Source organism: Cyprinodon tularosa, unplaced genomic scaffold, assembly GCF_016077235.1.
Source record: "Cyprinodon tularosa strain WSP-4 unplaced genomic scaffold, ASM1607723v1 ctg179, whole genome shotgun sequence".
NCBI lineage: Eukaryota > Metazoa > Chordata > Actinopteri > Cyprinodontiformes > Cyprinodontidae > Cyprinodon > Cyprinodon tularosa.
The window spans coordinates 87,660-111,861 of record NW_024038602.1 but is presented as its reverse complement, the minus strand read 5'-3'; the positions used below and the strand labels follow the sequence as shown (position 1 = coordinate 111,861).

The window sequence follows — 24,202 nt, the reverse complement described above, 5'->3', positions numbered from 1 at the left end:
TGTAAGACAAAATTAAATATGAAATGTTTGGAAAGTAATGACTGTGGAATGGATAGAATAGCTTTAAAACTGATTTATAAAATATAATCATAATTTAATGGGGGAAAAAAATATGGAAACTAGAAATAATAAAACATTGCATTGTGCTTTAAGACTTTACAAAAATTTCCCAACTGCAAAACAGTTGTAGGAAAAACACAAATAGTAATATAGCCAGATTAGGATATTTTAAATGCATGTTATGAGAAATAAATAAATGAGACCTCAAGTTTTTGGATTATTTTGGATTATCAGTAAAATAACATTTTAAACATAATATAAATAAGTTCAATTATTAGCTGTATCAGTTATAACACTCCATATTTTACCAGAAGAAAAATTTGGCTTAACAATGATGGAAGAAGTACCATAATTCCAAATAAAATTAGGGAAAAAGAATCAAACAGATTATATATAAAGGAGAAAAGTTAAATATTTTATCCGCAGTCCAATGGTCGGAAGACATACACCAACAAAAAATAGCTTCCTCACATTTTAACTCCATGTTATTGAGTTTAAGACGGACATTTTATTTTATTTTGCCATGAGGCAATACTTCCAAAAGAAGGTTTGTAGTTACATACTTATTTGGGGCGGTCTTCCCTAATCTGAGTGCAAAAAAAAACAAAAAAAACAAGCACTTCTCTGCAGATCTCCAAGACAAGATTGTCTCGATGTACAATCTGGGGTCTGATACAGAAAAAGTTCTGCTTGTTTGAAGAACCCAATGAGAACAATGGCCTCCATCATTTTAAATGCAGTTTGGATCCACAGGGATTCTTTCTAGAGTGGTCTGGGGAGAAGGACCTCAGTGGGGAAAAGGACCATCTTTGCAGGAAGCCTCCAATTAGGATTTAATGGCAGCTTTGCAAAAAAACAACACTTTAAGTTCTCAGACCATGAGAAACAAACTTCTCTGGTCTGATGAGACAAAGATCATTTGTCTGAACCCCGGGCATTATGTTTGGAGGAAACCAGGCTCACCGCTCATCCCAAGTCCATTACCATCCCTACAGTTAAGCATGGAGGTGGTAGCACACTATATGGGTTGCTTTTTAGGCAGCAGAAACTGAAAGACCAGTCATGATAGAGGGAAAGATTATTGAGGCAATCTACAGAGACAGAGGATAGAAAAAATAATCGAATATACAGAGACATTTCAGACAGTACATGTTTTATTTCCCCACATCCAAAAAACAGCAGAATAAGAAGATTGCACACACTCAAAACACAAACAACTTGCTTTACATTTCAGCTTCAAATTCAACAGTGATAAACCGTTTCTAGGTTGTTATTTTTTCAGTTAAGGCTGAAATATGACCCAGGTTCACATTGATCAAAAAGTAAACATAAACTGTAGTTTCTAAAGCCTCTTTAAAATCAGATTAACATTTTACATAAATATAAACATTTGTTTACGGGGGAGGTCTACTTTTTTTTGTTCCAGGTGGTTGTTATAACACCACAGCAGGAAAGGATGGATCAATAAAATATTGTGAAGTATTGTGGCACAGCTACAACTCTGTGTTTGGATTGAAGAACATTTGGCTTCACTGCTATGATGAATTAAACTGGCTGATAAAAAACCTCCGGGACCCTCTTTTTTTTTGCATAAATAACACAATATGTGCATAAGTGGTTAAAAATGAAGCATAAAAGACATTTATTTTAGGGATGACATTCTGATCTACAAAAAAGTTGTACAAATTCCTGATGCAATTAGATATCTTGGAACCAGGTTTTCCTTAAGTAGGATAAAACAAGTAAATATGAAGAAAAGACAGATCAAAACCAGGGTAACTGTTAAAGGTTTATCCAGCTGTAACTCAAATTTCCTTTCTTAAATTCTAAATATTTTAAAATATAGAATTGACCTACTATTCTGAATGCAGAAACCGATCCCTGCTATATAAGCTCACATATACACACACATATTTCCCTTGCATAGCTCTAAGAAATGTTGCATCAGACTTGAAGCAGCATCAATAAATGTGCTATTCCTAAATTTTACATAAAGATAACATTAACCTAATGTGTATCTGATCACTGCAATGCTAAGTTTAAATTTCCCTTACAGTGAAATTATTTGAGATTTAAAGTTAGATTGCACAGTTTGTTTATTTTTTTCTTGGCTCAGGCTGAGTATACATACTGTAAATGTAAAACTGTGCAACCTCAATAATTTGAAGCCAAGACTGACATTTGATGCTGTGTAGGGTGTTTAATTATCTAGAACTGCCATCTTTAACTGTAAACCTGTTTTATACAGTGTATTGAATAAGAAATAAAAATAAAAACATGAACTGTTTAAAGAAGGCTGTAGAGAAAGGTTCACTGGCCTTCATAAAAAGAAAGATAGACTGGAAAAGTGCCCCATGTAACTTCAGCTAAGTGCTGCATTTTTTCTTTGGTAACAAATATTCTCAAGGAAAAGAAAAAACTTTGATTGCAACCAGGCGCATTGACTTGCCATTATACTACCGTACCATTAAATATGGCTAATTAGAAGAAATCAAGCATTCAATGATAGAAAATCCAGAGTAAACGGCTCAGTTCTCTTTTCAAAGATGGCAAAATCTAACATTTTCATTGCCTTCCAGGTATTTCACCTTATCCCTGCAGAAAAAAATATGATCTATTATAATCTATGACGACTTTCTCATTTAGATTCATTTTGGTAATACAACCGTCTGCCCTGAAGTTAAAACAGGAGCAGGATTTCCCCTTAAACCCCCTGACCTATTACATAAATATTCAACTCTGCTGTAAAAAACTATAGTAAAACAGGTATATCACTATGTAAGTGTGAAATATTGCTCTAATACATGTCTGCTTTCCAGATGGTCTGAATAACCAGTGCAGGTCAACAGACTGGCGAGTTTCCAGTCTTTCCTGCATCATCCCCTTTATTCTTCCTTCTTTGTTTCCTTGTAGACCTTCCTAAGACTTGAGTCCAGCAGGAAATCCACTGACCTGCAATGTAAACAGAAAACAACAGTTAGCTAAACAATGCATTTAGCAAACAAAAGGTGTCAAGATTCAAATCAAGCTCAGTAATTGATTACAAACTATAAACCAAGACTGTCAAAGTGAAACAAAAGTAAAGGATTTTACATATTTAGACTATTTTATGTATTGAAAGTTTTATGAACCAAACAAATGTGTTAATATTATTGAAATGAGTGCTAGCATTAAACCAATTATTAAAAAAAAGGTTTTTGTAAAATCTGAAAAATGAATTTCATGACCATTTAATAACAATGGCTGCTTTTGTTGTTCTTACAGAAATAAAACAAAAAGATATGCTCAAAATTTAAAGGCATACTGACACCTAAGAACAAGGAAACTAGCTGCTTTCCAGTCAGTGTGTAACGGTACACTAATCACAGTTCTCTATATCACCAGCTTTTAAAGATACACTTCCTTAAACTTTTTTTTATACACTCGGATGAAAACAATAAATAAACATAGGTGACATTGAATTAACTTTGATCAGCAGTAAACAAAAAATCAATTTCTAAATGTTCGATTTTGACATTTAAAAAAACTTACAACTGGGAATTCTAGAATGGACTAGAAATTTGGTGGGTTTCAAAGAAAAATAAATAAACGAGACTGTGTTCAAATTTGATCATAAAACGTACTTAAAATCACTTCTGATGTGCTTTGATGTGCGATGGTCTAGTTTACGAGCTGGACCTGAATGCAGCATAGCAGCTGCTGCTAAACTCCAAAGTAAATTCTCCAACTTGCATTTTACAAAATATATATATTTGAACTTAGTTCCACAATAAAACCTTCATATTTGGAGGCAAATGTATCTTGCCTGCAAGCTGAGTTAGTAGGATGGGGGAAAAAAAACAAAATGATTCATTGTAGGGATGCACGATATAATCGGCCCCATATCTGAATATCGGACATCGGCCACCCCATCGATATTTAACCTGATATTTGATCAGCTTCTGAGTTTCTAAAGTCTAAAAAAAAATACTACTTCTTCTTCTTCCTCAAAAACTTCTTTTTTACAGACTTAAAAACTTCTAAAGACGAGGGAAAAAATATTGATACATTAAAATATCACAATATCTTCATATGCTTATATATTGCTATTTAAAAACACCATATCAATCTCTTTTACTAATGAAATATTGCTATATGTCATCGTTATGCTACGAAATCCCTCAAAAATTCACAAAATTTTGCCATATTTTTATATGTTGATATATTGAAGTGGTATTGATCTATTTTACTAACAAAATCTCACAAGAATTTGCTAAATATCACGAGAGTTTGTAACAGAACGATGAAATTTCACGAGATTTTGAAAGTAAAATAGATCGATACCGTGTTTTTAAAAATCTATTTGATATCAGCATATGAAAATATATTTGAGTACCGGTATATTATTTTTCAAAGTGTCAGAAATGGATAATAAAACTGCTATTTTCAATGACTACTTATTTTTGTCCAGCTTTAACATCAGTATCGGTATCGGTTATCGGCTACATGAGTTTTAAAATAACGGCATATCGGATATCGGCCAAAATCCCAATATCGTGCATCCCTAATTCATTGTGTTATTATGCTGCTACAGTGAAATACAGTTTAAGGTTTTGTTTTTTTTAAAATACATGATTATCAAGGGGCCCAACAGTTACGGAGGATTGAGAAAACTTCAACCTTTACAAGGTAGCTGGCATCTTGTTGTGTTTTATAAATCAGCTACAATCAAAGCCGGTGAGCTTAATGTCATTTTACCATCCAGTGCAGTTAAAACTATTTAAAAGTTAAGACTTAAACATATTTAATTTGCATTTTACCTAGATACTAGCAGGACACAAACACAGCTTATACCAACCTGTCTATTGGAGTGATGATGAAGGGGATGGTGGAGAGGCCAATAGCGGTTGTGGTCCACTTGCGTACAGGCAGAGGCCACTTGTTGGTTCTGCCCAGCAGATACAGGGAAGCGGCGCACACCCGGTTAATGGTGAAGCCTGGGATGATGACAGAAGCCAGGGCCTGCCACACAAACGTGTCCACCACAGCTACCGCCACTCGTGTTGTCCTCCCTGGATTGTCCCCATGGACCTAGAGGAACAGATGGAGGAGCAGAGAGGGAACACAACATAACTGGATTTCCTTTTAATGATGTGGTGGCTCATTAGATCCTTTATTTTTCATGCTACTACATAAAAATATGAAAAATGTTTGTGTTCTACATAAAATCAAACTGAAATTACATACTCTGAGATGTATTGTAAACATAGACAGTGCACAGACATATTTTTGGTTGCCTTTAAACTGAAGTTTTACGCAGTTCATGTAAATACCCCAAAAAGCAGTGGTTACTCTTATTTGACCAGATATGTTAACATAGAAATTGAGAAAAAGCGAGCTTTCTAGCCAATTCATCGATGATTAAAATATCATTACAACGACTAATTATGCCAATAATCTTAACAAAGAGTGATATCTCACCACAGCTGCTTTCTTGCCTTTGTCCACCGCATCGGCGGTGACATAAGCAGTGGACACAGCATAGCTGCCCCAAACGAAGCTCACCGGCACCAGAGCACGGAAGGCCTCCCCGACTTCATTGGCATAGCCTGCAGCGACACAAAAATAGATGCAGTTAGATCTTTAATCTTATTGTCTCCTCTAGCTGAAAGACGATACTCTGATAAGCAGCCCTACAACAAGGACATCTTTTTATTTATCAAAAAATAAAAAATAAAATTAAAGAAAACAGTTTGTGTGCTGTAATTTTCTATTAAAAGCAAGCAGGAGAAGGAGGCAGCTGATTAAAGATGTTAAACTTTGGGTTTGTGTATAGGTATAATATACTCAAAGTACAAATTCCATTAGAGAAATTATTCATTTGAAAGGTATTAACTTATTTCAGTTTTTTTTTTTTTTGCATAATTTTATATATGATGATCCATGCATTCTGACCATACTGTAGGTCAGGGTTAGATGGTTAAACTGATCTATAAATCTATTTTTTTTTTGGCTCAGCCCTTACCTCATCACATCAGACCTAGGTAGATCCATCTAGCATCTACATCTAATCTGCTTATTGCTGGTGAACAAAGATACAAAACGTACACCTCTCCTCCTGCAATGTCGGTTTCATTCCCCCTGTGGAAAAGTGGATCCGATCTGACCTGGACGGTTTGAAAACCTCATCGGTTTTCCTTCTGCTACTGATCTAGTGAGGGTGGTGCTCACCAAACTGGAAAAGCACCTAAACAGTTTCTCTTTACTTTTTTTTTTTTTTTTTTCATGCGTCTATCCACACATCAACATAAACTTCATATGAGAAATGAAATAAATGACATGCCTTTTAGGTGGAAAATGTGATTTAAAACGTAATCTAAACTCAATTGCAGTTATTCTCCTACTCTATTATCATAAGCTGTTTTGACAGGTCAGATTGTTCCCAAATTGTTGATCTTTCAATAGAGGTGTAAAATAAATATAAATGACTCGCAATGTATGCTCTTGAGATATCTATTTAGGAATGTATGTTCCAGTTCTCAGAACAAGACATTTTGATTTTTCTTCATGATTCGCAGCTAATGATTTGATTAATATTCAACTTTACTTCAAGAAGTTACGATTTTCAAACCTGCTAAACTGTAAAGATCTATCAAGATCAGAATTTTAGCTGAAGTCTAGACAGTGAAAAGTGCAGTAACAATTTTATCCAGAATTACTCTAAAATAGGCAGCTCAGCAAAAATAATATGCAAGTGAGTAAAGGTTTTACTGCATCATTTAATTAGAATAATATTTCTAAAACATTGTAATGGGTGTCAATTATTTATTTTAAAATACTAACCAGAAGATGAAATCAATTAAATGAGACCCATCATTTAAATGACAAAAATAATTTCCAAAATAAATTTGAAAACATCTGCACAGATCTGTGTGAACAATCCTAATGGTAGATGAAGATAATTCCCAAGGATTAGGACTGGAAGCCAGCAGATTAGGATTTTATGAGCAGAGGCATAGCCGGAACATTTTCATAAGAGTGGCCAGGCAATAACCAATGTACACTGAGGGGGGGCCGAAAGCGGATAGGCACCAGAAACTTAGGGTCAATCTACACTGTTCCAACAGGAAAATGAATGAGAAAAACTGGAATTTTCTAAATAAAGACAAACTATACTTTCCTACAGCCTTTGCTAACAAGTAGATGCATATATTTAAACATCGGTGCTTTCTAAATAAAAGGCATAGTTGATAAAATTCTTTCAATTTTGAGATCTGGGGCGTAAATCTTTTCCATCGTCATTACTTACCTACTTGTATCAATAAACATTCTGCTTAAAATTGATATTTACAAGCACTAATATCTACATAAATTGATTATTTGCTAATTTTTTATTAAAATGACTTGCAGAGACACACTTTCTATTTACCCCATATAACACAAAATCTAGTTCTGAAAAGAGCATGAATTCTGTATTAATAATCTTTGATGTTAGTATATTGATGTTTATAATTAACCACAAAAAAATATAAATGTTGTGAATATTCCACTTGAGAGTATTACTGCTGCCACCATCTGTATTAAGGCCCATTCATACCTCACGTAAAAGACGGATACGGATACGTGTGGAGTGTTTCATACGTTCTAACCGCCGATTTCGTCCGTACTTTGACACGAAAATTGGGAGCTTACGCTTACGGACGAAACGGATCAATACGGAGCAATACTACCGGAAACAGTGGGGGCGCTATTGAGTTTTTAGTACAAAATGTCAACAAAATCAGGTCTTGGACCATCGCCATCATAGATATCCATAATAAAGGCTAGATGTCTTACGGCGGAGTCTCAGACGGCATCACCGGCGGCCATCTTACCACAGGCAGGCTTTCTGTTGTGCTCTGTGGTACCTAATGTAAGGTGAGTGATCAGCACGAACACAAATACTCTTATCTCACTGAATTCTTGACGGATTTACAAACAGTTTGGTTTCTTACAAACATTATGAACGTGACTATCATTCTTGATGCTTGAACATGTCGAAATTGCAGATTTTCTTGTCGAAAAATGACTTAATCATGCAGCATAGTTGTGCATCACTGCTACTTGCGCAAGTTATCAAGGCTGAGACTATTAGTCAATTATATAGGTTTTACTGACACCAATAACGATTGTATGACAATTAATCTTTGGTGTAAATTACAATCTTTGTGGATGTGGTTGTAGTTATTAGTTGGCTAATAACAATAATCTGAGTGTTGTATTTTCATTATTAGCCTAACGTTAGCTGGCTAATAACAAGAAGCTGCAAAGTGAGACATAACGTTAGTAAGTTAGCAGCTAACGTTACAGTTTAGCTAGCTGCTAACGTTAACCAGCAACTTTACATCAGTGGAAGAGGCAGAATTTAACATGATTTCCAATCGATTTGGTCTGTCAACACATCTTACATTATGTTACAGGAATTTGCTGGGTTTATTAAAAGGAAGATGCCAGACTTTTGCGATGACATAATAGTATTACAAGATTGTTGTTGACTCAAAGCTTTTATAAGTTTGTATTAGTTTCATTTGGACAACTTAAAGATGGTGTTGTGCCAAACATTTTCAACTTTCCAGCTCATCTTCAAAGGGCATGTGTATCATTGAAATTTAATCACATATTGATATACCAATCTTATACACCGTGAATTGTTGTTGGTCACTTTTGTTTTTGTTTCTGCAGGTTATATAATGTGTAAGCAGGAGGAGAAGATCTTCCATCCCCGTTTGCTGACATTCCTGCACTAGTACATGACCACAGCTACCTTCCTGTCCGCTTTGATGGCCTTGTGGACAACGCTCTCTTGTACATTACACAGAAGCTCAATAAAACCTTCCTTTTCAAAGGGCATTAGCCAAGCTATGTTTTTTGGGTCATTTTTTAAATCTCTGTCTTCCATGTGTATACCATCACAGTAGTGTAGGTGGGGATTTCAACATGCTACATCTATATATACTTGTGAAGGGGACTATTGTACCAATTTTAATAGCAAATAAATGTCACTTTTATAATGGTTTAAAAATAAGAACTTTTGTGTAATTACTCCTGATATATAATCCAAATAGTCTACATGAAACTTCAAAGTGTTACCTTTAATTTGAAACCTGGATTATGCTTCTACACCAAGAGGTTGCCACACAATAAGCCTTTTTTGTCAGTATTTCATATTTTATTATAACAATAATATTCATATTATAAAAGTATGTATGTAAATATAAATAAATTAGGACTGTGAAATAATTAATCACACCCAAATAAAAGTGTTTATTTATATATATATATATATATATATATACATATATATAAATATGTGTACATATTAAAATATATATAAATATATATAAATATGTATATATACATATTTATATATATATATATATATATATACATATTTATATATATATATATATATATAAATATGTATATATATATATATACATATTTATATATATATTTTAATATGTATATATATATTATATATGCATATTAATATATATATATATAAATATGTATATATACATATTTATATATATATACATATTTATATATATATTTTAATATGTATATATATTATATATACATATTTTAATATGTATATATATTATATATACATATTAAAATATATATATATATATATATATATATATATATATATATATATATATATATATATATATATATATATATATATATATATATAGGTATATATAGGTATAGGATATCTATCTATATAGATATCTATATAGATATAGATATCTATAGATATATCTATATATCATGTTACCATTCGGTACACTGAGTTTTAATAGCTTATATTGATTTAACATAAATACCTTGTGCAAATGTATATTTATTGCACCTGTATGTTCTATTCAATGTTCTTTTCATATGAAATTCCATGGTTATAATTATTCATAAGTGTGCAGTGTCATAACTACATGTCTGACTTTTGTTTAACAAACCAAACAGTTAGACAATTGAGGAAGTTATGGTTATTTAAGTACATGCGCCTTTAAAACACAATGTTACGAATGAGCGAGCTGCCTGTGGTAAGATGGCCGCCACGTGCGGACGTCGACCCCCATTGGCCAGCAGCGCGGACGAGACATCTAGCCTTTATTATGGATATCTATGATCGCCATGTTTTGATCAATGACGAATCATTGGCGCCCAGCACTGCCACCTAGAGGAAATACGGGTTATTGCGCACCTCAACGGACGGAGGTATGAAGGAGTCAACGGATAGAACGTACGGACAGAAATACGGACGTGCAGGCCAAACGTGAGGTATGAATGGGCCTTTAGAGGGAAATGGGTGGCCAATGATTGGGTAAGGGTGGCCATGGCCACCCCTGGCTCCCTATCTAGCTCCGCCCCTGTTTATGAGAGGAATGAACACATATCTACATATCAGGACACCAAAGACGTGTTTCACACCGGATACTGCTTCACTTTAAATGTTTACAACAAAAACAGAGGTGACGGTGCTGATGCTGCAATCTACCTCGGTTTCTCATTTCTCAGTTTCACTGTACGGTTTTTCCCTTGTTAAAATGTTATGAGTCACTACCTAAACTTCAATAATCTGGCTAAAGAGACACCTCTAACATATTAAACAAACCATTTGCTTGTTTTATTTCGAAGGGTTTAAGCAATTGTCTGAACAGTTTATTACACCCTTTATGTCCTCTAATAACAATCTGTCCTTCAGACCCCAGGTTTGCTATAAATAGAGCTTTAAAAGGGCAGGTAGCCGCATAAGCTAACGATGCTAACTAATAGCTTCTGTGTTTTAACGGTTCCGGTTTCACACTCGGCTCTTTTCTGAAACACAGAGATTACCAGGTTATGTTAAACCAGCACTTTACACGTACCTAAAAAGCGGACCCATGTGTCCCGATAAATGTCGACCGCTTTGTCCGTTTTTTCTTCACTTTGATCCATACTTCCCTCTACTCCATCCCCACCAATGCACAAGGCGTGTCGGGATTTCCGACAAACCAGCAGGGTCAGTGAAGGGGGCGCGGTCTGCTGCACAGCATTCGACTGGCTATAAAGGACTCCGAAGAATTAAATAACCCGATCAAAAAATGGGAATTCCAAAAATAAAGGATTTTTAAATGTTCTATTTCATTCAGTTAACAAATAAAAAAAAAAATTACTTGATATTATACATCAACTAAACATATATTTTATTATAAACCTAATCTCAGCTTATGACAAACATAAATATTAACCCTCCAATCTAAGATAGATGAAATCTATATCAAAAGCGCCTTTAGAGAGTCAAATAGATAGAAGAGGGTGTAAAGAACAGCCTACTTCGTACTTTAGAATATCTAAGAAAACAGCAAATTAATTAATCAGGTGGAAACAACAATGAAACAATAGCAACAGGGAACTGTAAATTTTATAGCAACATATATATCTCAAAATGTTCTGAACAAAAATATATAAGGTGCCCCCGAGGACATAAATCAGAATTAACTTCCATATACACATATTAAATTAAACTCTTCCATATAATGTACTGAAAAACATGCATAAATACTAGTTAAAAGCTCTCACTTAAACTAGTGAAAATACTAGTAAAATAAACTAGTGAAATAAACTAGTGAAAGAAGGGCAAGAGATTTTTATGTCTTTCCCTTCTTTCCTAAAATTTAAGATGATTATAAAGAAACGTGTGATAACAATATAGCGTTATGGTTGAACAAAGCTCCTGGTCCAGAAGGACTTATGGGTAACTTTTAGAAGCATTTTTTCGGTAGACATAAAAATATTATTGTTCCAAGTATTTATAGAAAATTTTAATAAGGATTTACCTCCTACAATGAGAAAAGGTTTATTATATAGATCCCCAAACCAGATAAAGATCCTAGACTTATTAAAAGTAGAAAAAACTCAGAAATTCAGATTATAAGTTGCTAACCTACACATTTAACATGCGCCATCAAACTGGAATCTCTAATATTGTTGTAGAATCACAATTTGGCTTCTTAAAAGGAAGATAGATCCACAACAATATTAGCCTAGCAATGGATTTAATCAAATATAGAGACTTTATTTAACAATGATGGCTTTATTTTTTTTTTTAGATTTTTATAAAGCCTTTGATTTTGTAGAACACCAGTTTATGTTTTCAATACTTAAAGATTTAGGTTTTGGGGAAAAAATATGCAATTTAATCATGTGTCTATATCAGAACATCAATATTTGTATAATACCACCTAAAGGTATGATTAAACATTAACAGCAATATTCCTCAAGGATGTCCAATTTCCCCATATCTGTTTATTTAAGCTGCAGAAATGTTACTAATTTACCTAAAAATAGTAAAATAAACAATTATCTTTTTAAGAGTTTTAAACTTTAATCTACTCTGAATATTATACTGCAAAACAGAATTCAACATCGTTATCAGTCAATTTAAAAACAAGGATGCCTCTCAAAAAAGTCTAATATATTTACAGTATATTTAATCCATTTATTTCTTTCCCTGCAATTACATTACATACAATACACCACCACTTTTGGAACCACTGATTCAACCGAGACATGAAACACTGTAATATAGGTTAAAACCATATTTTACCAAGCAATTTAAAATGCAACATTAAAACAGGTATACAATATAATTACATGACTGTGAGACGTTTAAAAAGACACAAAAAAAAAAAAACACCATCTAAAAGGACAATTTCTGGAGGCCCGTTTATTGTGCTAGAGTGTATCTTCCATGTTCTATTTTGTTGTGATTTGCAACTTTGATAGTAAAAGAGATTTGTTCACATTTAGATTTTAAAGGAGAGATGTTAAAGACCCAATGTAAAGATTTCACATAGATTAATCTCTAACCTTCTACTTTTATATATAAAAGGCTCCAATTGGTAATATATTATTTTAAATATGTAAATAATAAAGAATACTCAATATTCGAGCTATAATACTAATATAGATGAATTTTTTCATATAATTCTAATCATACATAAATCAGAATAGTAGTATTATAAGGGTTTACATCTAATAGTGACAAGAAAAATATTATATAGTCAAGCTATAAAGATGTATTTCTTAAACAAATGTATTGAACGGATAAGTCTGCTTATATTGAAAGTTTTATCAAAATATGATCAGTCAATAGACTCTCTAAGTAGTAATTTTTGCATCGAAAGTAAATCGACCAATTACAGGCCGAATGCTATGATTGACAATAACATTACCCAATCAAAACGGGCCAAGCAGCACGACGCACCAATGGGAACAATGCTGGTATTTCTAGCAGTGAGATTTTTTTTTGACCCATTATGGCTTCCGTTAACAGCAGCAAGCTGCGCCGCTCTGATTCACTCTTTGACGTTATGTTCAGACGGAACATCATGCCGCACAAACTGTATTTCATTTCTACGTGTCTTTTTTTATTTGCAGGCTCGTGTTTTCCCGACGATGATCATGAAATGGAGGAGTTTCTGAAGCGGGAGTTTTCGCTCTCCAAGCCTTACCAAGGTATGCCGGCGGTGGGGGGGTCATTCTAGAGAAAAATATTTCCAGAAGGATGCTTACTAAAACTGCATCTTCATTAGATTCTCATATTTGTTGGATTATAACCTGAGCAGGGGTATTGATCAGATACGATATACGTCCCTTCCTACGTTAAGCAGTATTATTGCAGTATTACCATAAAGATTAATTCATTTTAACATGTTTTTTACTGTGTCAGCTCTTTTTTTGTTTGACTATGTGTTGCTGCTCTGACGGTAACCTCTAGCCTTGTCAGCTCTTCTATCATTTGTGGTCGCAGGTGTGGGATCTTTAGGCTCCTCCCACTGGGAACTGATGGGGGATGCCATGGTAACCACTGACCAGGTGCGACTCACACCTGACATGCAGAGCAGACAGGGGGCGGTATGGAGCCGCATTGTGAGTACTATAATTTATTGCTAATAACTGATTTCTTAGTGTGTATGAGTGGGATTGTGTTAGATTTATGTTAGTAGAAGAATTGGTCATCTCCTTCTCTTTATTAGCACTGGGAATCTCATACTTAGACCATCATTAAATTATTAGTATGACTCTTTAGATGGTAATAATTTAAAATATTGTTTTGGTCGGATTTTTAGAGAATATTTGTTTTATTAGACTAGATAATATGTAACATAAGCTATAAGTTGTTAAAGATAAGCTCTGTGTATGCACCCTGATGCTCTATCTTTCCGGTTCTTTTCCCTAAAAGGTGAACACTCTGAACAAACTCTTTAAATTACACTTCATACTTTATATGTATTAAATAACCAGGAGACATGAAAACAGATTTTTATAGAAATTGTAATCTTACTCAGATCAGAGAAATTGCTTAGGGTTACAGAAGGCAGCTGCTCACCTCTGGGCTCACCTCTCAGGTAGGGCTGGGCGATATGGAAAAAAAACTATATCACGATATGGATTATTTTATATCACGATAACAATATATATCACGATATACCACAACTGATGTTGCATTTTATGTTTTCATAGTCTGTCAGATGGACAGGGTTGAAAAAAATCTTTCATCGCCTATTTTTTACCCATCATCTTGTTTCCTAATATGAGAATCCCAACCCCAAACCAAGAACACCAGTTATGCAATTTTCGGCCATGACAGTGAACAGTATAGAATCTTGGCTATTGCGCTGCAGTAATTAATCATTTAATATTCGTTTGTTATTGACATTTTATAAAATTCCAAGGCCAGGTTTTTCTCTTGTCTTTCACTTACCTTGTTTTCCACTAGAAGGCGCCTCGCCTATTTAAGAAGAAATGTGTATTTACAGATATAGCGTGAAATAGCACCTGTGATCTGCTTGTGTCGCTGAGACGTCTTCTCATATTGTGATCCTTGGGCGAATGCTTCCTTAAGCTTCGGCTGTGAGAATTTCTTTCCAGTGCTTCCTGTATTTTCATCCCTTGTTTGTTTTGATCAGAGTGGTTGTAGTTTACCGTGTTCTTGTTCATGATTTTTCTTCAGGTGGTAAAAGAGGCCGGAAGTATTTGCATCAGCCGCTGGAACGGTTTGCTGCACAGTTTACATATCGGCTGCGTTTTTTCTTTATCAGATGGCTGAAATCCGAAATATAACCAAACAACCGAGCTGCCTCCCATTTTGGGCAAAAGTGGTGTTTGTTGTGTCTGTGACCTGGCAACCGTTTCGGACTCTGTAACCGCTGCTGCGGTAACATCTTCTTGGGTGTCCATCATTCATTTTCTTTCAAGCCAGAAAGAAATTTCGCGGGCTCTCTCCGTCAGTAATGTCGCAAACGTATGGTGCAAAGCCGCGTGACGTAAAGCGGTGTAGTGTCGCAAAACCACGTTCTCTACACATTATCTTTTTATTCTCTTTTTTTTTTCGTTATATACACCTAGAGTTTGCATAGCAAAAATGCAAAATGTTATATTAACAAATTATATTAAAATGTATATTAGCAGTAATAATAATAATAAAAAAGTTTATCACGATAGAAAAAATAGAGGAGAAAGGTCACGATAGACATGTTTCTCTCATCCTCACGATATATATCGCCATATCGCCCAGCTCTACTCTCAGGAAGTGGCCTCGATTAACAGTTAAAAAGGCATTTTATACATCTCCAGTCTGCCGCATCATTATATTTTACATCATACACATTAGCAGATGAGTAGACATCCATGGCTCCAGCCTTATCAAAATAGGACACCGCTCTCATTCCGTTTCCAAATCGTTGCCACATACAAAATGAAGATTATAACTGTTTATCCAGCAGAGGAACTCTCCTAATTAGATTAAAACTTCATTCCTGATAGGCAACAGGCAGCCCATACCAGGGTGTGATAAACACACAGATCTTCAATGATAATTATCGTAACAAGTAAATAATGAACCAAAGGGTGCTATGAAGGACCTATCTTTAGTTCTAACATTTTTAACTCACACAGATGCAAACAAACAGAGGCCTGTCTCTATATATATATCTGTAACAGTCAAAAATAAGGTGCAATAAAATATATACAAACATGGGGTGTGTATAGGGAGTATACGGTAGGGTAGAATGAATTTTATAATAGTTCATTCACTGCATTTTGTTTTTCCTGTTGTAGGAAAACAAAACAAAATGAAGTCATTATGAATTAAACATTTACATCTGGTAAAGTAGAAGTAATGTAAGGTTATAGATTAATAATGCATAATAATCAATGGTATTATCAGATAATCACTGGTCAGATCATATTATATTATTAAATCAAAGTAGAGAATGAATATATTTTATTATACAAATACAAAAGGACATGTTTTGAAAATACCAGTCTGCAAATTATATATGCAATAATGTCAATAATGATATATAGATAGATATTTACAGATTTATATCTATCCATCTGTCTTTGTCTTTTTATACATACCTTTGTCTATATGATGTGATAATTCATCTAAATAATAAACCAATAAGGTACACAAAGGAATAATTAAAATTGATAAAAGTAAACAAACAAACCATCAATGGCTAAAAATCTTAATTTTTAAAACAATGAAGTAGTTCCAGGATCTCCTGAATGTAAAGGAGACTTTTTTCCACATTTTAAAGGATTGCTTTAGCCGTCCTAAAACAATTTAACTGCATTTAAAAAAATATATTTGAATTAACATAATTCAAACATGGAAAGGATTTCCACAGGATAATATAGCTTTCCTTCAACATGAAGCATGTTTTTTGATTTAACTAAATTTTCATGAGTTGGATCAACTTAATTAACTAGTGTGAAGGTACCACTGTAAAATAAGTTGGTTTCAACTAAATTTCTAAAATTCATCTTCATCAAGTAAAGTCAATTATTTGGTACAAAACATTGCTAATTAGTTCGGCTGGCTCTATTAGATTACATTGGGTCCAACTATAGTAAATAGGGTCAGGGTTTAAGGTTAAATCAACCTTTAAAAAATAAGTTAAGCCAACATTTGCTTTAAATTGGAATGACCATAATAAATTAAGTTGAGCCAACACATTTAAATTAAGTTGAACACATTTAATTTAAACTGGAGTAACATATTTACATAGAGCTGATGATTTTTTTTTTTATGTTCATCTAAAGAGTTATTTTTTTCTGCGATACTATAAGATCTCCTTTTGCTAAATCCTTACCTTCTTGAGAAACTAGCAGAACGAAAAGTTTCTTTTTTACACTCTTGCACATGTTTACTCTATAAAGTTCTTTTATTTACCAATAATTGTTTTACCGTTGCCTCTTTTTTTTTAGCCATGTCATCTAAAGGACTGGGAGATGCAGGTGCACTTTAAGGTTCACGGGCAAGGAAAGAAGAACCTGAATGGTGACGGCCTGGCTATCTGGTATACCAAGGAGCGCATGCAGAAAGGTTATCACGATAAAACATAATGTACTGTCAAACAAACTCGATACGATACTAATGTTAACAGATATAATTCTACCCATCTGTAAGTCTATATCAATGTGCCTCCAGGTCCTGTATTTGGAAATATGGACAACTTTACTGGCCTGGGTGTGTTTGTGGACACGTATCCCAATGAGGAGAAGCACATAGAGGTATGCCTCCTCAGTTGTGTTGTAAGGTCGGGTTAGTAAACAGTGCCTCACCCTGACAGGTGTTGTCGGAGATCGGTGTAAAGGGTCTGTATTTGTGTTCTTTGTGCAATCATTTGGAGACAGGCTCAGAAGAAGAGATACACCCCCCGCACACAGGTAACCTGGCTCTTTGTTGAGAAAAATAAATGGAATATAAAATAAATTCTAGGCCGGTTTTGAAGCATGTCACTCGCCTGCATGGTTTGCTTGGTGGTTTGTTTTACTCATGTTAATATACTTCACAATTCAGAAACCATTAAACACATTTCATATCAAATATAACAAAAAACAAACTGAAAATATATTTGAAATTTATATGTGAGTCTCAAATGGGTTTTACCAACAAGAAATTTCATAGGAATCTTAAAAAAAAAAACACGTTTCAAAAGGTGTCAGCACAATAAAGATACATTTTATTAGTCTTTTTAAAAATAAATGTATTTGGATGAGTTAAGCTTATTTGATGTCTAATTTTACAGTTGTTCTGCAAAAGTAAATATTGCTTTTTCAATGTTTAGTCACTTTACAGGCATTAATTACTTAAAGTTATTGGTTAATACGAATTAACCTATCATTTTAAATGGAAGATAATGGTTGATGAAATAAGTATAAAAGGCTTTATATGCCTTTATATTAGCCCCCCCTGAGTAAATATTTATCAAAAGCACAATTCATGCTATGACAGCTGCAGGTCTTTTCAGCTATAGCTTTGATGCTATCAGTTTATGTCTCTATGAGCCATATGCATCTAAAGGCATTGTGTTGGCTCATTTTTTGTTTTAAAAAAAAAGGAAAAAAAGGCTTAAACTGAGACTGGATGAAGATTTTTTTTTTATTATTCATAAGCACAACTTTGGTCGAATTATTTACATTCTGTATTTCTTGTTAAATGTTTTTAAGTCTGAGGTATTGCTATGTTCAGTCATGTTATTATGCATGTCATCTAATTATTTACGTTTTGGCTGGTAAATCATCAAAAACATTTCAATTCTGTCCTTAGTTTTAAACCTTTTGTCAATATCAATGTGAAATATTATTGTTTTTTAAATTAATATTTGAATAAAATGTTTGTCTTCATGCTTCTTTGACCTATAAAGAACTTTAACAGTTAGCAGACTCATAATTCGTTCAGTTTTTTTTTTATTATGTTCATATCTCATGATGCCATTCATTATTTATATTGTTTTGTGATGGTATTGTGTTTTTATAAGAAATAAGTTTAAATCAGATTCTCCCTTTCTCTCGTCTTCCCTTCTGTCACCATAAGAGGATCTTCCCATACGTTATTGCCATGGTGGGGAACGGCAGCATCAGCTACGAACATGAGCGGGACGGTCGGCCCACCGAGCTCGGCGGCTGCAACGCCATGGTGCGCAACCTCAAGCACGACACTTTCCTCTTCATCCGATACGTCCGCCGCAGACTGACGGTAAGGAAAATCCTTTCCTCTTTTTTCTGCCTAGAGACTCAGGGTCAGAAAGTCATACTTTACCTGCATCTGTGGGGCAGGTGATGATAGACATCGATGGTCAGCACGAGTGGAGGGACTGCTTGGATATACCTGGAGTGAGGCTTCCTCTGGGCTATTATTTTGGAGCGTCAGCAATCACTGGAGATCTGTCAGGTAAATAATTGACACTTCCATCACAAACTGTTATACTAATACAGTCAATTAAATATTTTTTTTACTTAAAGGCATACTGCTATCTGAAAGATCAGTCATATTGGTTTGCAGGATTTATACTTTTTCATGGTTGCAAGGGTAAAAAAAATAAATATTTTTTCTGCTTTATGTAAAGAACATGCCATGGTTGCTTCCCTGTATGGAAAACAACATTTTACTACTTGATTTATTAGGATGCTTAGAAATATTTTAGGGAGACTGAAGCCCCTCTAAAATAGGCCTCACAACATCAGTTGCTGTAACTATAGATAACCACTTGGGGGAAGGAGTAACTTGTTGGATACAGCAAACCTTTACAGAACAATCAGCTGTGGATGGGAGATGTGAAAAAATATGCTGTTTATTTTCACACAGACTCATTTGTTGTAAAGAAAATAATAAAAAAAATCTTTACATGTCTTGTTTTTGGAAATATATATGATAAGTAAGAGCCCAACTACTGCAAACAATACTCTGGGGGGGAAAGCTATTATTTTCTAAGCTTTTTTATTTAACCAGATAAAACGAGTAAAAAAGGTCCACAATACTTGCAACAATTCTTTCAAACGTATAGATTTTGATTAAGCTGTTTGGGATGCAACATTAGATAAAAGACAAACCGGTAAAGTAACAATCCCAGACCTTCTGTCAGTTTATGGGTTTCTAGACATCATTAGTTGGGTTTATTCTTGTCCCATTAAATCCTAGATGTCATTGCTTTTACTATAATATACATAATACGATATTTGCCCATCGCTAGTGTTATCTAGTCCACAAGTCCTGACTGACGTTTTCTCTAATCCTTTTGACTGAATACAAAATAATGAAAGCAACTATTTATTGTGTTTTTTCTGTATTTGCTTTTTAAACTTCCCGAATATGTACACACCTGCTCTATGTTTAAATCAAAATACCACAAGTCGAAAGTTAATCTCATTATATCTCATTAAGAGAAAAAAACAACTGTGTTGCTTGATTCTAAATTAAAATGGCATTTTTCCCCCGGTCCTTATTTTAAATGAGTGCAACCAAAAACTAATCAATGATTATTGATCTGGACTAATGTAAAATCTCACACTGTTATGTTACTCCTAATATTGAACTTATTATACTGATCTATATAAAGAGGGCTTATTTTTGGAAAATCCACAGTTATCAAGATTTTTGTAAAACTCTTAAGATAAAAAATATAAATTAGTTATTCACATGATTTTCTTGTTCTTGATTTTCTCTGGTTTGGTAGACAACCATGACATCATTTCCCTCAAACTTTACCAACTGACGGTGTTGCGAAGTAAAAAGGAGGAGGAGGAGGAAGAGCAGGATGTAATAACTATCCCCAGTGTGGAAAACATGGAGCTCCTCCGATGTAAGTTGTCCACAAACGTAACGTTACATTTTAAATATATAATAAGCTAATTACTTGATTTTATTTTATTTTTTTCCCTCAGTGGTTCAGGGTGAAGAAGGGATGAGCGGAATAGCGATTTTCTTCACTGTGCTCTTCTCTATGCTGGGATGCATCTTCCTCATCGTTATCGGCATGGTGGTCTACAGCCAGTGGAACGAGAGTCGGCGTAAGCGCTTCTACTGAGGAACGCCTCGATGGGCGCAGGGAATGTGACAACTGCTGCGGGCCGCAGACCCAGCTGAGATCAGACGCAAAGTAAGACACTCCAACCGATCGGTGGAGGAGTGGAGGTTGTGAAAACCTTGCTGACAATGAAATATAAAATAGGCAGAGACCAAGTACAGGTTCTTACTTGAACTCAAGAGATTAACCTGAACCTGGTGGAGGAATTTAAACTTTTCAAAGTTCAACTCAGCCTCAACAAATCCACCTCTGTGATTTTCACACACCAGACATGAGCAGCCTTCATGATTCTAATACAGGGAACCCAAATTTAATACCATGTTGTTTATCTTAAGTCATGTTACATTATTTGTAGGGTTGCCCAATATATTGCATATTTATTTATATATTTATTTTACAAAATCAAGCGTGCTATGTTTATTGCGAAGAACTGTTAAGATTATAATAAAAGTGCTGTCTTTTTAGGGCTCTCCATTATGATTCCGTCCTGATTACTTAGTTTAAATTTAAGGCACAATGATGCACATTTTTCATTTTATGTTTACAAATGCCTTTTTATTAGAGTCCATAAAGATTTCACTAATTGTAGTGCATGAAGCCAACATTAACAACACTTTAAAGGTGATTCAAAACCTTCTTTAAAACATGCTGAAACATCGAACCTAAAACTTAACTGGAAAGACTTTTTTTTCTTTCCCCCAGATAAAAAAAATATTGTATTTGTTTTATCTTATATTGTAACATCACTAGACTGTCCTTGTATTTGCATCTTCAACCCCCCTCAGTGCTTTTCAGAACTGGAGAATGTAATTTTACAGCCTACGTTAATTGTTCACATTGTTTACATATCATGCCCTTATCTCTGCAAAGTCAAACTGATTTTAAGATGTGCTAAAGAGTTTTAAAGGACAGGAATGTTTTATCTCTATTGGCTTTTACCAATAATAAATGCAGCTTCATCCAATTATAAAATCTCTCAGAATTTACCTTTAAATCTATATTATTTGAGACTTTTCTTTGATGAGATCTTATGAAGATTTAAGAATGTAAGCAACATTTATGCTACTGACTTCTATTTCCAAACACAAAGATTACCTTTGTTCCTGTGTTGAATATCATTGCTGTGAACTCGGCATATACACACACACTCTGGTTGATGTAGATCATCTTTATTTATATTTATCTCATAGTTATGTGATTCTGTTTTGTTGTCGAATTGTTATTTATATTATATTGTGTGTTTGTTTTTTTCTATTAAAACATGTAATGTATTTAATCAATGGTCCTGAATTCATTTAAGCCTCTGCAAGTTTTTAAGTTGAGCTTTGGGATTGACCTGGTTAGCATTTATTTCAATGCATAGGCATTAAAAGATTCTGCAGATTCAGTAAGTGGGTCTCTTAAAATTTAGAGAGCAGGACATCTAACCTTGCAAGAGTAATGTTTATTTGGTAAAGATGTTTGGAGCCCTAAAAGAGGTGTTTGGTTTGTTATAATAGTAGCACAACCCCTCAAAGTCTGATATTTTTCATGTATTCAGTGGAAAAAAAGGCTAGTTTTCAAATTAATCAGTAAAATGGTTATTAGTATCAAAGGCACCACAATTCAGTTGGATGTTGTTAATTCATTCTGAATTTATTGATTCAATAAATCAGATTAACATTTAAATGCCTCATAAGTTTACATAATTACTCAATTTAAAATGCACCCATTAAAAAAAACAAAATCACCATTTTATTTTATTATCTTATTCTGCAGCATATCAGTCAGTGGGCGGGCCAACCCTGCTTTAAACAAAGGCACTGGTCTGCAGTTTAGCTGCTGCATAGGTTATAAAATCAGATATTAAAACTGACCAGACTTTCATCTACATGTCCCCATCACAAGTTTTAGTTCATCACACAAACTTTGAGTTAAAATGTTAAGAAAGTTTACCGTAAAAGATGATCTAAGGTTGAAGTATGGAAATAAAAGTCGAGGAACAGAGCGCCAATGTTTGTTTTATTACAAAAATAAAATACAAACGATGACCCGGACAGTACGCAGTAGACTTGTTACCAAAACCGAAGCATTTTCATTCGTTAGTCAGTGCTGTTTTTTCTTTCTTTCTTGTATTTCACTTTACTCAATTTGGCTTCTTTAAATGTACCAGAATAACAAAAGTAGAAAGAGTTGAGTTTCTGTAAATGGCTGCTTCCCTTTCAGATTTACACGTTTCTCATTTTTGGCAAAAAAACAAACATTGTGTATGATATATGGGAAGAAAATTTAAATATACAGATTACTGATGCCAAAAAAAAAAAAATAATTCTTTAGGTTAAATGTCGAGGAATTCAGCCTAAAATGTGCTGGTTTACTGCAACCCAACTGTGTTCCACGTTGAGGTCTTTCATGTGTATATTATATAAAACTCATGGTGCTGTATTAAGAGGATTAAAGGCAACGGTTAAATATTCTCTGAAATTCCACAAGGGTTGAAAACGAGAAGAAAGCCGCATTTAAAAATGTGAGCAGCAAGAAAACATAATCAACGTTTCTCTGAGTGCACAGCTTCAACATGTGGTTCATCGTCCATGAGTCAGGAGTGGAAAGTACTGTTGATTTAGGGCGACAGATATAACAAACAGCAAAAACAAAAGGAGGCATGTGAGCTAAAACAGTTGAACTCAAGCCCCTCAGCAGACACAAGCATACAGAGTTATGTCATTAAAGTAGCATTACAAGTACATATTTTTAAACTCTTTTTCCAAAGAAATACATACAAATTCATTGATTACAGTACAGCGAAGTGCCATCAGTACTGACAGTTAATATTGCTTGTACTGGTGCCCACAGACAACTGACAGAAAGGGAGTCGCAGCATATAACAGTAAGTTTATGTTTGCATAGCCTAGTTGAGTAAAGTTTACAGAGATGCGTGATGTAGGGGAGGGGATATTGAACGGGACCATCTTGAAGCGTTTCCTTTGGCTTTTTAAGAGACGGAGGGTTAGAAATATACTCTAGCTCCTATTTTCCTCAATTATAACCCTGAGAGTGAAAAAAAAAACAACCTCTAGCTTGGAGCGTTTAAAGTGTGGAAATGTAGAAGGGCTTTAGCAGATCTATATGGATGGATGTGGCCTGTTTCTTATGAAGGACACATCCACACAAGCAGACAGTAATGTATGTTTTCACTGAGCATACATGTGGTAGGTCATCATCACGCACCTCTGATAACAAGGCAAGGATAAAGCCTAAAGCAGAACAAACATGTT

The 24,202-nt window shown here is 34.2% G+C and overlaps 2 protein-coding genes across 3 annotated transcripts; one reads left to right on the top strand and one right to left on the bottom strand.

Annotated features, from left to right (window-relative positions):
* Positions 1-1,196: 1,196 nt before the first annotated feature.
* On the bottom strand, positions 1,197-11,104 carry mtfp1 (mitochondrial fission process 1). Its single transcript, XM_038282027.1, has 4 exons — positions 10,953-11,104; positions 5,521-5,648; positions 4,898-5,130; positions 1,197-3,012 (listed from the first exon to the last, which is right to left on the bottom strand). The coding sequence occupies exons 1-4, from the start codon at positions 11,020-11,022 to the stop codon at positions 2,946-2,948; spliced, it is 498 nt and encodes a 165-aa protein (XP_038137955.1). The 5' UTR covers positions 11,023-11,104; the 3' UTR covers positions 1,197-2,945.
* A 2,274-nt stretch (positions 11,105-13,378) lies between these two features.
* On the top strand, positions 13,379-22,217 carry lman2la (lectin, mannose-binding 2-like a). Of its 2 annotated transcripts, XM_038282037.1 has the most exons (9): positions 13,379-13,584; positions 13,880-13,998; positions 17,344-17,461; positions 17,567-17,649; positions 17,773-17,805; positions 18,956-19,117; positions 19,198-19,312; positions 20,595-20,720; positions 20,803-22,217. In XM_038282037.1, the coding sequence occupies exons 1-9, from the start codon at positions 13,386-13,388 to the stop codon at positions 20,943-20,945; spliced, it is 1,098 nt and encodes a 365-aa protein (XP_038137965.1). In that variant the 5' UTR covers positions 13,379-13,385; the 3' UTR covers positions 20,946-22,217. The 2 variants fall into 2 exon arrangements, with proteins under 2 accessions (XP_038137965.1, XP_038137966.1); XM_038282038.1 differs by lacking the exon at positions 17,773-17,805 and having other exon boundaries at positions 20,803-22,216.
* Positions 22,218-24,202: the final 1,985 nt, after the last annotated feature.

Bases quoted from the DNA above. Each gene is read 5' to 3' on its own strand.
- mtfp1 (XM_038282027.1), bottom strand. From the start codon at position 11,022: ATGGATCAAAGTGAAGAAAAAACGGACAAAGCGGTCGACATTTATCGG. The intron at 5,649-10,952 runs GTACGTGTAAAG...GTGTCGCTGCAG, and splicing joins CACATGGGTCCGCTTTTTAG to GCTATGCCAATGAAGTCGGG. The intron at 3,013-4,897 runs GTTGGTATAAGC...TTTACATTGCAG, and splicing joins ATCATCACTCCAATAGACAG to GTCAGTGGATTTCCTGCTGG.
- lman2la (XM_038282037.1), top strand. From the start codon at position 13,386: ATGGCTTCCGTTAACAGCAGCAAGCTGCGCCGCTCTGATTCACTCTTT. The intron at 19,313-20,594 runs GTAAATAATTGA...CTGGTTTGGTAG, and splicing joins AATCACTGGAGATCTGTCAG to ACAACCATGACATCATTTCC. The intron at 20,721-20,802 runs GTAAGTTGTCCA...TTTTTCCCTCAG, and splicing joins AAACATGGAGCTCCTCCGAT to TGGTTCAGGGTGAAGAAGGG.